A 13,464-nucleotide genomic window follows, 5' to 3' on the forward strand; every position below is an offset into this window, starting at 1 on the left:
GCGTGGACAGGAGGACTGAGAAGAGATGAGTGCTTGGAAAAAGGATTGCTTGGCGAGGGAAAGAGCAGAGCTGTAGGAGGAGAGAATAAACTTGAAATGGAGGAAGTCCGGCAGAGAGTGAGATTTCCTTCAGGAGCGTTCAGCGGAGCGTGAGCATTTTTGTAAGAAACGTGTTAGTTTGGTGTGCCAGGGTTGGGTTTTGGAGCGGCGGAGGGGGACAGAGGAGAGGGGGGCCACAGAGTCGAGAGCAGCGGTTAGGGAAGAGTTATAGAAGGTGGCTGCCTGGTTGGGACAAGTCATAGTGGAAAGAGGAGAGAGGAAAGTCTCGAGGGAGGACATGAAAGTGGGGTTGAGAGACCCGAGATTGCGTCTGGTGGTGGTGGTGGGTCTGGGCGTGGAGAGGAGGAGGGAGGATGAAAGAAAGCAGATGGTGGTCAGAGAGAGGGAAGGAAGAGTTTGAGAAATCAGAGAGATCACATCGGTGGGTGAAGACAAGGTCGAGGGAGTGGCTGAGATTGTGAGTAGGGGACGGGGTGGAGGTCCATTGAGAAAGTCCAAAGGAGGTGGAAAGGGCGAGAAGATTAGTGGAAGCGGAATGCTTTGCCACAGTTTTGCTATTAGGGAATGCTAAAACTGTGGCAAGGCATGCTGGGATGTGTAGTTTCACAACATCTGGAGAGCCACAGGTTGAAGACCCATGGACTAGTTCTACCGGACCCAGGGGCTTATGGGAAAGGTCCTCTCCACGAAGGGTAACTAGACGCAGCATACTGTATTGTTTGATGCCACATAAGGCATATTTACAAGAACAACCAATCCCACACAGATACGTCACTCGGCAACCCCCCCCCCCCCCCCCAACCAGAGTGGGCGGAAGTCAGGTCCGCAGCTTCAGTCAGCGTTACCGGAAGTGCCGTCCCTCTCGCCTTCTCTGCCTGTGACCACCATGGCCGATGTACAAGTGGCGGCTCCCGGGGACTGTGATGCCAAGCTGAGCAAGAAGTGGGTAACGAGACGTGACGAGAGGGGCAAACGGTGCAGCGGGCGGCGCTAGAGCTCTCGGAGACTGCTCAGGAGCCGGGTTTCGGTCCGACATGCGGCTGCAGCCGGTATAGTGGTGGCGTATGGGATTCTGGGAAATGTAGTTTCTTCCCCCGGCGCACATTGCAGCCTGTCAATGACTGCTGGCCGAGAGTGGACTACAACTCCCAGGGGAGGAGGGCTGGCTGATGTAACTGGGAGAAATGGGGTGTCAGACCTGAGCCCCTGGACTGTGGGAGATGGGTGCTGGCCGGGAGCAGTCCCCTCCTCAGCCCCAGCAGCTATCAGTGGAGCTGGGCTGTGCTGGGGGGCTCAGTGGCCCTTACTCATGGCAGTTTATGGGGGTAAAGGGTTATCTGTTATGCTGCAAAGTGCAGTTGCCCCCATACATTGTGGTAGGGGGTATATTAAGAGGAGCACCCTGCAGAATAAGTGGGGTTTTGTCTAATGTAGCCAGTCTTGTGGAAGCACTGTGAGTGAGGCAGAAGCTGACACCATTGTTAGGGGGTATAATTAGTTATCTGTAGTGATTATATTTAGAGTATGCAGAATTTGAGCCTTTTATTAACCGGCTGACTGGCAATAATGGGGTCAGAGGGGCGTGCTGCCCCGTCACGTGACTTCTTGGAAGTTGGCGGTGCAGGATTCAGTTTTATTTTCACTTCTGTTTTTGCTCAGTGACACCCCCCACCCACAATGGTTCTTTATGGCATTGGGAAGTGTTTGCATTCCTCTGTGGGCTGGTTGCATAAGCTGTGCTTGCTCTCGTGTGACTAGAAGCGGTGTACACATTAGTATCAGGAGGATACTACTACCTGCACACAGTCATATTTCCTATTGACCCTGTTAATGTGGATTATAGCTGCAGATCCGTCCGCCAGGTGTTGAGTTTGAGTTGGTGTTTTGCCGGCTGTCTGCAGCTTCATGCAAAGGGTGCTACAAAGTTGTCGTCCCCCCGGCGTATTTATCCGTGCGTCTCAATGCACAGGACTGAGACGCCCTCTGTCAGTATCCGTAGACGCTGAAATACTGATTGGTGCCTCTATACTCACACCATTGAAACTGGTACCAGCCCTGTGACGGGTGCAGTGTGTCCGTCCGAGTATAATGAACATCTCTCTCACTGACACACCCGAATCACTCCCATAACACGCTTATAATAATGACCATGTCACTGCGTCTGCTAAGCCTCCTCCCTGTCACCGCCCAGGCATTTTCAAGACATTTCTGAGACTGCGCCTCGGCTGGACTGTGCCCCTCGGCCGCAACCCTGGACTGTGCCCCTCGGCCGCAACCCTGGACTGTGCCCCTCGGCCGCAGCCCTGCGCTGTGCCCCTCGGCCGCGGCCCTGCGCTGTGCCCCTCGGCCGCGGCCCTGCGCCGTGCCCCTCGGCCGCGGCCCTGGGCCGTGCCCCTCGGCCGCGGCCCTGGGCCGTGCCCCTCGGCCGCGGCCCTGGGCCGTGCCCCTCGGCCGCGGCCCTGGGCCGTGCCCCTCGGCCGCGGCGCTGGACCGTGCCCCTCGGCCGCGGCGCTGGACCGTGCCCCTCGGCCGCGGCGCTGGACCGTGCCCCTCGGCCGCGGCGCTGGACCGTGCCCCTGGGCCGCGGCCCTGGACCGTGCCCCTGGGCCGCGGCCCTGGACCGTGCCCCTGGGCCGCGGCCCTGGGCCGTGCCCCTGGGCCGCGGCCCTGGGCCGTGCCCCTGGGCCGCGGCCCTGGGCCGTGCCCCTGGGCCGCGGCCCTGGGCCGCGCCCCTGGACCGCGCCCCTGGACCGCGGCCCTGGGCCGCGCCCCTGGACCGCGCCCCTGGGCCGCGGCCCTGGACCGCGCCCCTGGGCCGCGGCCCTGGACCGTGCCCCTCGGCCACGCTCCTTTATCGGGGATTATACTTTGCGTGCTTCAGGCACCCGAAGCTTAATCTGGGATAAGTGGCCTGCCTGAGCCGCTACAATACATGGGATCAAGGATCGATCCCATGGGGTAAATTTACTAAGATGGGAGTTCTATGTAAGATGGGTTGTTGCCCGTAGCAACCAATCAGATTCTACTTCTCATTTATCTAGCACCTTCTAGGAGATAATACCTGGAATCTGGTTGCTATGGACAACATCCCATCTCAAATAGAACTCCCATCTTAGTAAATTTACCCCCATGTGTTTACGCATGATCACGGGTCCAATTTGCGATTAGTCACTAATCGCGATACCCTGCCGTTTTGATCCCCCCTCCCCCAAGTCTCATAACCTAACTGCAAGTGAAACCAACTGGACCATAAGAGGAAAAATAATAGTGTAAAAATCTCACCCGTATGTATCACATATGATTAGTTTGCACCCAGGAATACACACTGGGCTGTGACAGGTAGTTTACAGTAAAAGTCATTTAATCATTTAAAAAAAAAAAAAGCCATAGAGTTGTCTGTTGCAGTCACTACACAACAGTTAAAGCGAGCTGTAGATGTGACCTGTTCCTTAGGCACCTGCTGATAATATGAGACCAAAAGTGAAATTGGCCTAACATGGGGCATGTGTAATTCTGTTTTCCGCCTTATTGTCTCCCCGTTAGGTGGTAACGCAAGTTGGGGGTTAGGAGTTGTGCGCTGTGATGTCACAAGCTCTGCTCAGGCTGTTCAGGAGCCCATTTTGGGCACAGAGGGCACTTAAGGAGCACGTCCTGGGAAAGCAGATTTGTACTTTCTCCCCTCTCTGCAAGGACCATGATCTTCATGGGAAAAAGAGGTTGGTGACTTCCCGCTCCTGTAACCCCACCAACTTTTTTTTCTCCATGAATTTTTTGTTTAAGTTTGGTCAGGATGAGGCCAGCGTGCCGAGTGGCATCTTCCCTATCGTCCTAAACTAATCTGTTTATCTTTACTCCATTTAATGTGTAAAATAATTGTACCGAAACGTCTCAGAACGCTTTCATTCCCTTTCTCCTTCTTCCCAGTGAATTAAAAAGGCGGCTTAAAGCAGAGAAGAAGGCTGCTGAAAAAGAAGAGAAACTGAAGGAGCAGCATGAGAAAGTGGCCAGTACGGAAGCGGACGCTATAGACGAGGAAAGTCTCGACCCCAACGTAGGTTAATTCTCCAGTTGCAATCTGTTTTAGAAGTGGTGAAAGTGAGACGGCCATTTTGTGGGCCCAGCCAGCGTTCTCGCTATGCGCTGCGATACGAGACACGTTTTGCCTCATGCTCACGTGATGTAACTTGTTCCTAGTGAATTAATCGTCTGTATTCTCACGTATTTGGCTCACAAAATCACTGTCAACGCTGGGTGTTTTTTTCGGGCATACATTTTGTAATACTTTGTTCCCTGACTGTGTGATAATATAATTAGAATCCACTCCTAGGCCTCAAACCTTGGAGCCTCCATTACCTCAGGCCTGGGTAATTCTACTTCAGGAGTGAGCTGTCCGCATTTGTCTGAAGCCTGCAGCAGAGAAAGTTGCAAATGAGCAGTATAGACGGTGTAATGGTTAGCATTACTGCCTCACAGCACTGAGGTCGTGACCTCCATGGCCTTAACTGTGTGGAGTTTGTATATTCTCCCCGTTCTTGCATGGGTTTCCTCCCACAATCCAAAAATATACTTGTAGGTTAACTGGTTCCTGACAGAAATGAACCCTAGCGTCAATGGCCCTCATTCCGAGTTGATCGCACCAAGCAACTTTTTGCTGCTCGTGCGATCAACTAATCTCCGCCTATGGGGGAGTGTATTTTAGCATAGCAGGGCTGCGATCGCTTGTGCAGCCCTGCTATGCTAAAAGTTTCCTGCAAAACAAGACCAGGGTCAGAGTTACTCACCCAGTGCGACGGATCCAGCGATGCAGGCCCTGGTCCTGACGTCAGACATCCGCCCTCCAAACGCCTCGATACGCTTGCGTTGGACTCGCCACGCCTGGAAAACGGTGAGTATCCGTCCCAGAACATCTCCCGCCTGTCCATCTTCTTGCGGTCACATTTGTCGCTGGCAGCGTCGTTGCCCGGCGACTATCATCGCCAGGCAACGACGCGTGTGCGCAATGCGTCCGCTGCGCATTTCTGACCCGTTCGCACCGCGGCGTGTGAACGCGTCGGAATAACCCCCCATGTTTGTGTGTGTGTATGTACATATGTTTAGGGTAGACTAGATGGGCCAAGTGGTTCTTATCTGCAATCAAATTCTATGTTTTTATGAGTCCTTTTAGATTCCGCTGGCTTTTGGGCCTGATCATTGCGCTATTTTATTAAAAACAAATTCTCAGCATTAATGTCTGGGGAAATCAGAATTTAAGGAACCGCATATCTGTGACGGCGAACGTTTAAAAAACGTAAATAAATAAATTCTCTAGTCATTTTTTATTCACGTGTATTTTTTGTCGTTGTCAGCAATATTACAAGATCCGCACACAAGCCATCCAGCAGCTGAAAGGTACAAAGGACGACCCTTATCCCCACAAGTTCCACGTGGACTTGTCGCTCACAGAATTCATAGAGAAGTACAGCGGCCTGCAGGTGGGCGATCACTTGCAAGATGTTGTCAGCGTGGCAGGTTGGTACATTGACGTTCCTCGTATGCTTTTGGGAAATGGTTTCCATATCGACAGGATTTCTTCTAGAATTTTTTTATAAGTTTTGTTTTATTTACTTTTTCAGTTTTCGTTTTATGTCCTTTTATCTTTATTCTTTTATTTGTAGCCATGGACCTCAGGGGTCATTAACCATTTATACGTAACAATAGCCGTAGCTCAACATACACACGTTACCTACTATTCAACTCGGCTCTACTTAATTCCTGATAAGAGATAACAGGTATACAAGCCTGTGCCCAGCCACAGAGGGTGGTAGGTGAGTGGGCAGCACGTTACTAGTTGGCCTCTGCCCAGCTACAGAGGGTGGCAGGTGAGTGGGCAGCACATTAGTGGGCAGCCTGTTCCCAGCCACAGAGGGTGGCAGGTGAGTGGGCAGCACATTAGTGGGCAGCCTGTTCCCAGCCACAGAGGGTGGCAGGTGAGTGGGCAGCACGTTACTAGTTGGCCTGTGCCCAGCCGCAGAGGGTTGTAGGTGAGTGGGCAGCACGTTACTAGTTAGCCTGTGCCCAGCCACAGAGGGTGGCAGGTGAGTGGGCAGCACGTTATTAGTCAGCCTGTGCCCAGTCACAGAGGGTGGCAGGTGAGTGGGCAGCACGTTATTGGTCAGACTGTGCCCAGCCGCAGAGGGCGGCAGGTGAGTGGGCAGCATGTTACTAGTTGGCCTGTGCCCAGCCACAGAGGGTGGTAGGTGAGTGGGCAGCACGTTATTGGTCAGCCTGTGCCCAGCCGCAGAGGGTGGCAGGTGAGTGGGCAGCACATTATTGGTCAGCCTGTGCCCAGCCGCAGAGGGTGGCAGGTGAGTGGGCAGCACATTATTGGTCAGCCTGTGCCCAGCCACAGAGGGTGGCAGGTGAGTGGGCAGCATGTTACTAGTTGGCCTGTGCCCAACCACAGAGGGTGGCAGGTGAGTGGGCAGCACATTATTGGTCAGCCTGTGCCCAGCCGCAGAGGGTGGCAGGTGAGTGGGCAGCACATTATTGGTCAGCCTGTGCCCAGCCGCAGGGGGTGGCAGGTGAGTGGGCAGCACATTATTGGTCAGCAGGGTGGCAGGTGAGTGGGCAGCACGTTACTAGTTAGCCTGTGCCCAGCCGCAGAGGGTGGCAGGTGCGTGGGCAGCACGTTACTAGTTGGCCTGTGCCCAGCCCCAGAGGGTGGCAGGTGAGTGGGCAGCACGTTACTAGTTAGCCTGTGCCCAGCCACAGAGGGTGGCAGGTGAGTGGGCAGCACGTTTCTAGTTAGCCTGTGCCCAGCCGCAGAGGGTGGCAGGGGGGTGGGCAGCACGTTACTAGTTGGCCTGTGCCCAGCCACAGAGGGTGGCAGGTGAGTGGGTAGCACGTTATTGGTCAGACTGTGCCCAGCCACAGAGGATGGCAGGTGAGTGGGCAGCACGTTATTACATAGTCATCCTCTGAGTCTGGCGAGCTGGTGTCGGCATCCAGCTGTCACCGTCACTTGGCCGTGTTGGATAGGTTCCGCGTGTTGTGGGAAGGATCCTGTCTGGTTGAAAATTAAAATCTTTTCTCTGACGTCCTAGTGGATGCTGGGGACTCCGAAAGGACCATGGGGAATAGCGGCTCCGCAGGAGACTGGGCACAAAAGTAAAAGCTTTAGGACTACCTGGTGTGCACTGGCTCCTCCCCCTATGACCCTCCTCCAAGCCTCAGTTAGATTTTTGTGCCCGAACGAGAAGGGTGCAATCTAGGTGGCTCTCCTGAGCTGCTTAGAGTAAAAGTTTAAATTAGGTTTTTTATTTTCAGTGAGTCCTGCTGGCAACAGGCTCACTGCATCGAGGGACTAATGGGAGAAGAAGCGAACTCACCTGCGTGCAGAGTGGATTGGGCTTCTTAGGCTACTGGACATTAGCTCCAGAGGGACGATCACAGGCCCAGCCATGGATGGGTCCCAGAGCCGCGCCGCCGTCCCCTTACAGAGCCAGAAGAGGTCCGGAAAATCGGCGGCAGAAGACGTCCTGTCTTCAATAAGGTAGCGCACAGCACCGCAGCTGTGCGCCATTGCTCTCAGCACACTTCACACTCCGGTCACTGAGGGTGCAGGGCGCTGGGGGGGGCGCCCTGAGACGCAATAAAAATACCTTAGATGGCAAAAAATACATCACATATAGCTCCTGGGCTATATGGATGCATTTAACCCCTGCCAGAATACATAGAAAAACGGGCGATAGGCTCCGCCCCCTTATCGGCGGCCTTATCTCAGCACACTGGCGCCATTTTCCCTCACAGCTCCGTTGGAGGGAAGCTCCCTCGCTCTCCCCTGCAGTCACTACACTACAGAAAGGGTTAAAAAAGAGAGGGGGGGCACTGATTACGCGCAGTATTAAAGATATAACAGCTATAAGGGGAAAAACACTTATATAAGGTTATCCCTGTATATATATATAGCGTTCTGGTGTGTGCTGGCAAACTCTCCCTCTGTCTCCCCAAAGGGCTAGTGGGGTCCTGTCCTCTACCAGAGCATTCCCTGTGTGTGTGCTGTGTGTCGGTACGTTTGTGTCGACATATTTGACACATTAAATGGAGTAAAGATAAACAGATTAGTTTAGGACGATAGGGAAGATGCCACTCAGCACGCTGGCCTCATCCTGACCAAACTTAAACAAAAAATTCATGGAGAAAAAAAAGTTGGTGGGGTTACAGGATCGGGAAGTCACCAACCTCTTTTTCCCATGAAGATCATGGTCCTTGCAGAGAGGGGAGAAAGTACAAATCTGCTTTCCCAGGACGTGCTCCTTAAGTGCCCTCTGTGCCCAAAATGGGCTCCTGAACAGCCTGAGCAGAGCTTGTGACATCACAGCGCACAACTCCTAACCCCCAACTTGCGTTACCACCTAACGGGGAGACAATAAGGCGGAAAACAGAATTACACATGCCCCATGTTAGGCCAATTTCACTTTTGGTCTCATATTATCAGCAGGTGCCTAAGGAACAGGTCACATCTACAGCTCGCTTTAACTGTTGTGTAGTGACTGCGACAGACAACGCTATGGCTTTTTTTTTTTTAAATGATTAAATGACTTTTACTGTAAACTACCTGTCACAGCCCAGTGTGTATTCCTGGGTGCAAACTAATCATATGTGATACATACGGGTGAGATTTTTACACTATTATTTCTCTATCGTCCTAGTGGATGCTGGGGTTCCTGAAAGGACCATGGGGAATAGCGGCTCCGCAGGAGACAGGGCACAAAAAGTAAAGCTTTCCGATCAGGTGGTGTGCACTGGCTCCTCCCCCCATGACCCTCCTCCAAGCCTCAGTTAGATTTTTGTGCCCGGCCGAGAAGGGTGCAATCTAGGTGGCTCTCCTAAAGAGCTGCTTAGAGAAAGTTTAGCTTAGGTTTTTTATTTTACAGTGAGTCCTGCTGGCAACAGGATCACTGCAACGAGGGACTTAGGGGAGAAGAAGTGAACTCACCTGCGTGCAGGATGGATTGGCTTCTTGGCTACTGGACATCAGCTCCAGAGGGACGATCACAGGTACAGCCTGGATGGTCACCGGAGCCTCGCCGCCGGCCCCCTTGCAGATGCTGAAACATGAAGAGGTCCAGAATCGGCGGCAGAAGACTCCTCAGTCTTCTAAAGGTAGCGCACAGCACTGCAGCTGTGCGCCATTTTCCTCTCAGCACACTTCACACGGCAGTCACTGAGGGTGCAGGGCGCTGGGAGGGGAGCGCCCTGGGAGGCAAATGAAAACCTATTTGGCTAAAAAATACCTCACATATAGCCTCCGGGGGCTATATGGAGATATTTAACCCCTGCCAGAATACACTAAAGAGCGGGAGACGAGCCCGCCGAAAAAGGGGCGGGGCCTATCTCCTCAGCACACAGCGCCATTTTCCTTACACAGCTCCGCTGGTCAGGACGGCTCCCAGGTCTCTCCCCTGCACTGCACTACAGAAACAGGGTAAAACAAGAGAGGGGGGGCAAAATAGTGGCAAAAATTATTATAAAAGCAGCTATACAGGGAGCACTTATTATAAGGCTATCCCTGTCATATATAGCGCTTTTGGTGTGTGCTGGCAAACTCTCCCTCTGTCTCCCCAAAGGGCTAGTGGGGTCCTGTCTTCGTTAAGAGTATTCCCTGTGTGTCTGCTGTGTGTCGGTACGTGTGTGTCGACATGTATGAGAACGATATTGGTGTGGAGGCGGAGCAATTGCCAAATATGGGGATGTCACCTCCTAGGGGGTCGACACCAGAATGGATGCCTTTATTTATGGAATTACGGGATAGTGTCAACACGCTAAAGCAGTCGTTTGACGACATGAGACGGCCGGACAATCAGTTAGTGCCTGTCCAGGCGCCTCAAACACCGTCAGGGGCTGTAAAACGCCCTTTGCCTCAGTCGGTCGACACAGACCCAGACACAGGCACTGATTCCAGTGGCGACGGTGACGAATCAACCGTATTTTCCAGTAGGGCCACACGTTATATGATTTTGGCAATGAAGGAGGCGTTACATTTAGCTGATACTACAGGTACCACTAAACAGGGTATTATGTGGGGTGTGAAAAAACTACCTATAGTTTTTCCTGAATCAGAAGAACTAAATGATGTATGTGATGAAGCGTGGGTTGCCCCCGATAAAAAGATGCTAATTTCAAAGAAGTTATTGGCTTTATACCCTTTCCCGCCAGAGGTTAGGGCGCGCTGGGAAACACCTCCTAGGGTGGACAAGGCGCTCACACGCTTATCTAAACAAGTGGCGTTACCCTCTCCTGAGACGGCCGCACTTAAAGATCCAGCAGATAGGAGGATGGAAAATATCCAAAAAAGTATATACACACATACAGGTGTTATACTACGACCAGCTATAGCGACAGCCTGGATGTGCAGTGCTGGGGTAGCTTGGTCAGAGTCCCTGATTGAAAATATTGATACCCTGGATAGGGACAATGTTTTACTGTCTTTAGAGCAAATAAAGGATGCATTTCTTTATATGCGTGATGCACAGAGGGATATCTGCACACTGGCATCACGGGTAAGTGCTATGTCCATTTCGGCCAGAAGAAGTTTATGGACGCGACAGTGGTCAGGCGATGCGGACTCAAAACGGCATATGGAAGTTTTGCCGTATAAAGGGGAGGAGTTATTTGGAGTCGGTCTATGAGATTTGGTGGCCACGGCTACAGCCGGGAAATCCACCTTTTTACCTCAAGCTACTCCCCAACAGAAAAAGACACCGACTTTTCAACCGCAGCCCTTTCGTTCCTTTAAAAACAAGAGAGCAAAGGGATATTCATATCTGCCACGAGGCAGAGGAAGGGGGAAGAGACACCAACAGGCAGCTCCTTCCCAGGAACAGAAGCCCTCCCCCGCTTCTACAAAAGCCTCAGCATGACGCTGGGGCTTCTCAAGCGGACTCGGGGGCGGTCGTCTCAAGAATTTCAGCGCGCAGTGGGCTCACTCGCAGGTAGATCCCTGGATCCTGCAGATAATATCTCAGGGGTACAGGTTGGAACTAGAGACAGATCCGCCTCGCCGTTTCCTGAAGTCTGCTTTACCAACGTCCCCCTCCGAAAGGGAGACGGTTTTGGAAGCCATTCACAAGCTGTACTCTCAGCAGGTGATAGTCAAGGTACCTCTTCTACAACAGGGAAAGGGGTATTATTCCACTCTATTTGTGGTACCGAAGCCGGACGGCTCGGTAAGACCTATTCTAAATCTGAAGTCCTTGAACCTGTACATAAAGAAGTTCAAGTTCAAAATGGAGTCACTCAGAGCAGTGATAGCGAACCTGGAAGAAGGGGACTTTATGGTGTCCTTGGACATCAAGGATGCGTACCTCCACGTTCCAATTTACCCCTCACACCAGGGGTACCTCAGGTTCGTTGTACAAAACTGTCACTATCAGTTTCAGACGCTGCCGTTCGGATTGTCCACGGCACCTCGGGTCTTTACAAAGGTAATGGCCGAGATGATGATTCTTCTTCGAAGAAAAGGCGTATTAATTATCCCATACTTGGACGATCTCCTAATAAGGGCAAGGTCCAGAGAACAGCTAGAGATGGGATTAGCACTGTCTCAAGAAGTGCTAAAACAGCACGGCTGGATTCTGAATATTCCAAAATCCCAGTTAATGCCGACAACTCGTCTGCTGTTCCTAGGGATGATTCTGGACACGGTTCAGAAAAAGGTTTTTCTCCCGGAGGAAAAAGCCAAGGAGTTATCCGAGCTTGTCAGGAACCTCCTAAAACCAGGAAAGGTGTCTGTACATCAATGCACAAGAGTCCTGGGAAAAATGGTGGCTTCTTACGAAGCAATTCCATTCGGCAGATTCCATGCACGAATTTTCCAGAGGGATCTGTTTGACAAATGGTCAGGGTCGCATCTTCAGATGCACCAGCGGATAACCCTGTCTCCAAGGACAAGGGTATCTCTTCTGTGGTGGTTGCAGAGTGCTCATCTATTGGAGGGCCGCAGATTCGGCATACAGGATTGGATCCTGGTGACCACGGACGCCAGCCTGAGAGGCTGGGGAGCAGTCACACAAGGAAGAAACTTCCAGGGAGTGTGGACGAGCCTGGAAACGTCTCTTCACATAAACATTCTGGAACTAAGAGCAATCTACAATGCTCTAAGCCAGGCAGAACCTCTGCTTCAAGGAAAACCGGTGTTGATCCAGTCGGACAACATCACGGCAGTCGCCCATGTAAACAGACAGGGCGGCACAAGAAGCAGGAGTGCAATGGCAGAAGCTGCAAGGATTCTTCGCTGGGCAGAGAATCATGTGATAGCACTGTCAGCAGTGTTCATCCCGGGAGTGGACAACTGGGAAGCAGACTTCCTCAGCAGACACGACCTTCACCCGGGAGAGTGGGGACTTCATCCGGAAGTCTTCCACATGCTGGTAACCCGTTGGGAAAGACCAATGGTGGACATGATGACGTCTCGCCTCAACAAAAAACTGGACAGGTATTGCGCCAGGTCAAGAGATCCGCAGGCAATAGCTGTGGACGCGCTGGTAACGCCTTGGGTGTACCAGTCGGTGTATGTGTTTCCTCCTCTGCCTCTCATACCAAAAGTATTGAGAATTATACGGCAAAGAGGCGTAAGGACGATACTAGTGGTTCCGGATTGGCCAAGAAGGACTTGGTACCCGGAACTTCAAGAGATGATCACGGAAGATCCGTGGCCTCTACCTCTAAGGAGGGACTTGCTTCAGCAGGGTCCCTGTCTGTTTCAAGACTTACCGCGGCTGCGTTTGACGGCATGGCGGTTGAACGCCGGATCCTAAAGGAAAAAGGCATGCCGGAAGAAGTCATTCCTACTTTGATTAAAGCAAGGAAGGAAGTAACCGTGCAACACTATCACCGCATTTGGCGAAGATATGTTGCGTGGTGCGAGGATCGGAGTGCTCCGACGGAGGAATTTCAACTGGGTCGATTCCTACATTTCCTGCAATCAGGATTGTCTATGGGTCTCAAATTGGGATCTATTAAGGTTCAAATTTCGGCCCTGTCGATTTTCTTTCAAAAAGAATTGGCTTCAGTTCCTGAAGTCCAGACTTTTGTTAAGGGAGTGCTGCATATACAGCCTCCTGTGGTGCCTCCAGTGGCACCGTGGGATCTCAATGTGGTTTTGGACTTTCTAAAATCTCATTGGTTTGAACCACTAAAGAAGGTGGATTTGAAATATCTCACATGGAAAGTGACCATGCTTCTAGCCCTGGCTTCGGCCAGGAGAGTGTCAGAACTGGCAGCTTTATCTTACAAAAGCCCATATCTGATTTTCCATTCGGACAGGGCAGAACTGCGGACTCGTCCGCATTTTCTCCCTAAGGTGGTGTCAGCATTTCATCTGAACCAGCCTATTGTAGTGCCTGCGGCTACAAGTGACTTGGA

At 52.1% G+C, this 13,464-nt stretch overlaps 1 protein-coding gene across 1 annotated transcript in view; it reads left to right on the top strand.

Moving 5' to 3' along the window:
* The first annotated feature begins 877 nt into the window (after window positions 1-877).
* The window catches only part of KARS1 (lysyl-tRNA synthetase 1), a 42,479-nt gene continuing 29,892 nt past the window's right edge, over window positions 878-13,464 (top strand). The window contains exons 1-3 of the mRNA XM_063944273.1: window positions 878-1,002; window positions 3,985-4,111; window positions 5,406-5,568. Coding sequence (XP_063800343.1) covers window positions 947-1,002; window positions 3,985-4,111; window positions 5,406-5,568 — 346 coding nt within the window. The 5' untranslated portion in view covers window positions 878-946. The remainder of the gene's footprint in view (window positions 1,003-3,984; window positions 4,112-5,405; window positions 5,569-13,464) is intronic.

The sequence above is a fragment of the Pseudophryne corroboree genome, chromosome 11 (genome assembly GCF_028390025.1).
Source record: "Pseudophryne corroboree isolate aPseCor3 chromosome 11, aPseCor3.hap2, whole genome shotgun sequence".
Classification (NCBI taxonomy): Eukaryota; Metazoa; Chordata; class Amphibia; order Anura; family Myobatrachidae; genus Pseudophryne; species Pseudophryne corroboree.